At 38.3% G+C, this 3,487-nt stretch overlaps 1 protein-coding gene across 1 annotated transcript; it reads right to left on the bottom strand.

The window, feature by feature from the left end:
* Nucleotides 1-420: 420 nt before the first annotated feature.
* LOC102308603 (interferon-induced transmembrane protein 3) lies at nucleotides 421-2,837 on the bottom strand. The gene is made up of 3 exons (XM_005952163.2): nucleotides 2,649-2,837; nucleotides 1,829-2,055; nucleotides 421-1,424 (listed from the first exon to the last, which is right to left on the bottom strand). The coding sequence occupies exons 1-3, from the start codon at nucleotides 2,797-2,799 to the stop codon at nucleotides 1,227-1,229; spliced, it is 576 nt and encodes a 191-aa protein (XP_005952225.1). The 5' UTR covers nucleotides 2,800-2,837; the 3' UTR covers nucleotides 421-1,226.
* Nucleotides 2,838-3,487: the final 650 nt, after the last annotated feature.

Raw genomic sequence — 3,487 nt, 5'->3', positions numbered from 1 at the left:
ATTCCACTAACAGCTGACTGTGGAATATTTAGTAGCAAGGAAATTTCACGACTGGACTTGTTGCACAGGTGTCATCCAATCACAGTATGCTAGAATTCAAATCACTTCATTTTTTCAAAAACGTTTTTTGAAGCGGTCTGCATGCCAGCTGTTTGATTTTATACACCTCTGACCATGGAGGTGATTGGAACACCTGAATCCAATGATTTGAATGGTTGCCTGAATACTTCTGCCAATATATGTGCAGGTATAACATTCCTGTTTTTAAAAAAATCAGACTCTTTCATGATAACTCTTAAAAGGGGTGCTACTACACCTCTATAACCTGCTCATCTAGTAATGATTTTCAAGCAGGGCAATGAAAACAAAAGCTGTTAAAAGCTAATCTTTTTGATTTCAGGTAACTTTTTGTGACTCTGGACAGAATGCTGTTTTTTACTGATATGAACAACCTGCATCTTTGTAAATAGATCATAGATCATACTGCAATTGCAATATCACAATAATTGGACTCACTTAGTAAATCTGCCCCATAGTGTATAAAATGTGTCTTGTGTTTTACTGATGTGATCCAGTGTAACTCACTGCTGTAAAATTCCCTTCATCCATCACTTTCTCCAGCTGGACTGTACTGAGGTAAAAATGAATCCTGAAGACTGTAGTACAACAGAAAGTTTTTATTAAAGAACAGTGATTACAGAGAAGTTTAAGCACACTTTGATCAGTCAGTGTAGATCAAAATTTTGAGCTTACATAGCATACTGCATTCTTCATGCAAAGCAACTCAACAGCAAGTATTTATTTAACAAACAGTTATTAAAAATGCTGAAATATACCAGGAGTTCATGAAATGAAAAGAAAAATGTTACAACGAACATTCACATGATCTGTGCAACTTTGTTTATTATGTCCATTGTTTTCATGAATGGCCGGATGGTCTGTTGCAATGACTTATGGGACGCCTTTTTCTTCTTCATTTTCATAAAGGATGCTCCAGTGTATCCTATGCTAAAGGAAGCAATAAAGGAAGCACCAAAGCACCTTTGCTTAGTAATTGGGTAACTGGAACAGCTTTTATTACTACTGCCACAGTTCCTAACTGAGAGACTAAGCAAAATGAACTATTGGAGCACACCTTTAGTTTTTAAATTAAACAGTGGGTCTGAAGCTGTGTTTTTTCTTGTACCGAATATGAGGCTTAATAACAAGTCACAGAAGCAAGCAACTTAATCTCTGTTAAAATGATAATAGTATGGTTCTCTGTGAGCATAAGCAGGTGCATTTGCAAACAAAGCACTGATTATAATAAAGAAAATCATGAGTACAATGACAAACAGGACTGTGGCAGCAATGTTAAGCCCACGGGCAATGAACCCATGACGTTGTGCACCCTCCAGATCTCCGGCCACCTTCCGGTCTCTGGCCTAGAAGGACAGAAACATATAGTTTGTAATGGTGTAATTATAATGTAATTATCTTTATCCCAGTGTAAACTGAAACTGCAAATGTTAAGCATAGCCTAAATTTCATTATCTGAAAAAGTTACGCTTCATGTTTTTAGTAAATGCAAACAATTATAATGATAATCCCAGGTGCTCTTTCACTGGTGGGGATTTTTTGTGCCCATATATTTTCTTTGTTACTATCACTGTAGGAAATGATGTAAACTGTATAACAAATGTAAGATATTTCTTTCAGTGTTGTAGTTTTTAAAAAACAAAATTTGCACTTCAGCTTTGGTTGTGTTTGATGCCATGATCATGTAGCTTGATTTATATGGTAAGATATGGTAGGCAGGTAGGTACAATGTATATATTCACACACACACCTTGATAGAATAAATGAGAGCTGCAAGTCCAAGACAACAGGGGTTTAAGTAGGCAAAGCAGAGGAGGGACCAGATAAAATGGTCCTTTGGAGGCTCAGTGACGATGTTCACACTGGTGTTCTGAACCAATACAGATCCTCCAGGCTGTCCAGAGGGCCCATCATAGGTCCTCGCCTGCATTGGAACATAAGCTGGAGGTTTCATTGCTCTCACTGGTCTGAGCTCAGCTGCAGTTTGGAGAGAGGAAAGATGTTGAAAAGAGTTACTGACATTGATCATTTCATTTTTGAAGTCTTTGGGCAAAGCAGTTGTCTCTGTTAGAAACTGAACAGTAACAGCTGTGTCTTTGGGGTCCAGGCTTTTCCAAAATGTTGCACACGTTTTTTTTGAGGATTTTGTACTCACAGTTGGTGACACAAACTAAGTTAGCATGAAGTGACATCAAAAATTTCCTTAAGCACAGTGATAAAATCTCTCTTCTGCTTTTTACATGAAGCCATTTAACAGATCCCCCCCCCCAACCCTAACATCTTGATTGTTTTTCTATAAGTGAGCACAGAACAAATGCAGAAGTCTTCTTCTGAAAACTGCACTAACCTCACCAATACTGCACCACCAATTACATTAATTACAACCAAAGAGAAGCATAAAGATTCTTATGTCACAACTTCAATACATGGCAGAGAAACTTCAAGAAAAAGTCTTTCACAAGATTCCCCCATTGTGCAACAGCCTCATCATGAAAACAGACAGCATTGCCACACACACACACACAGCTACACAGACACAAAAGGAAATGGAAATTAAAAAGTTTTCCTACTTTGAAGTTCATTGTGCCTCTCCTCAGACTCTACTAAAACAACCCGATCTTCAGTTCCAGTATCACGAAACATGTCAGTCATTGGACTCAGCCGTCTGTAATTATGTGAAGTTAACAGCGTGCTCAGCATACAGGAGTTGAAAGCAGACATTGGTGGTTTAGTTTCACATTTGTGTTGTGCTGTGTGGGTTCAGGAATTTGCGTCATTGGCATGATCAAACAAGTAAAGGAAGGAGGTTCAACACAGCCTTTGTTGTTACAGTGACAATCAGATACAGAAGGTAAAACAAATATTGAACACTTTTCTAAGTAAATATATTTTACCAATCCATCCAGTAGATGTCCATAAATTATGTGCTCTAATGAGAAACAGTACAGGGAAAGAATTTTGAACACATGAGGAAATGGAGATCTGGAATCAGCATGGAAAATTGTTTCAAAGAAAATAAGTAATGAGGTAAAGCATCTTGAAGAACGTTTAAACTTTACTGAGCAACATTTAGACAAGCCTGTAAAATACTCTGAGGATATTGTCTGGTCAGATGAGACCAGATGAGATGGTTGTCATGAACTGGCTGTGCACAGGCAGGTGAGGTCCCAAACGCAAAAGTCATGGAAACAGAACTGAACTCAAAAATCACTGCTTTATTGCAGGCTTAACAATGATACAAAACTAGACTGGGAATGCTAAACTGAGGACCAAGGAAACACAGGGAAAAATCACACAGCTTCGGGGATGAGACATTGACGACGCGACACAGAACTGAGGGAGACATGGACATAAATTCACAGACGGTTAACACAGGTGACAGTGATAATCATAGCAAGACATGGCAGGA

Source organism: Haplochromis burtoni, unplaced genomic scaffold, assembly GCF_018398535.1.
Source record: "Haplochromis burtoni strain Fernald_Lab_line unplaced genomic scaffold, NCSU_Asbu1 Contig_1311, whole genome shotgun sequence".
NCBI classification, from domain to species: domain Eukaryota; kingdom Metazoa; phylum Chordata; class Actinopteri; order Cichliformes; family Cichlidae; genus Haplochromis; species Haplochromis burtoni.
This window is presented reverse-complemented; position numbering and strand designations above follow the sequence as displayed.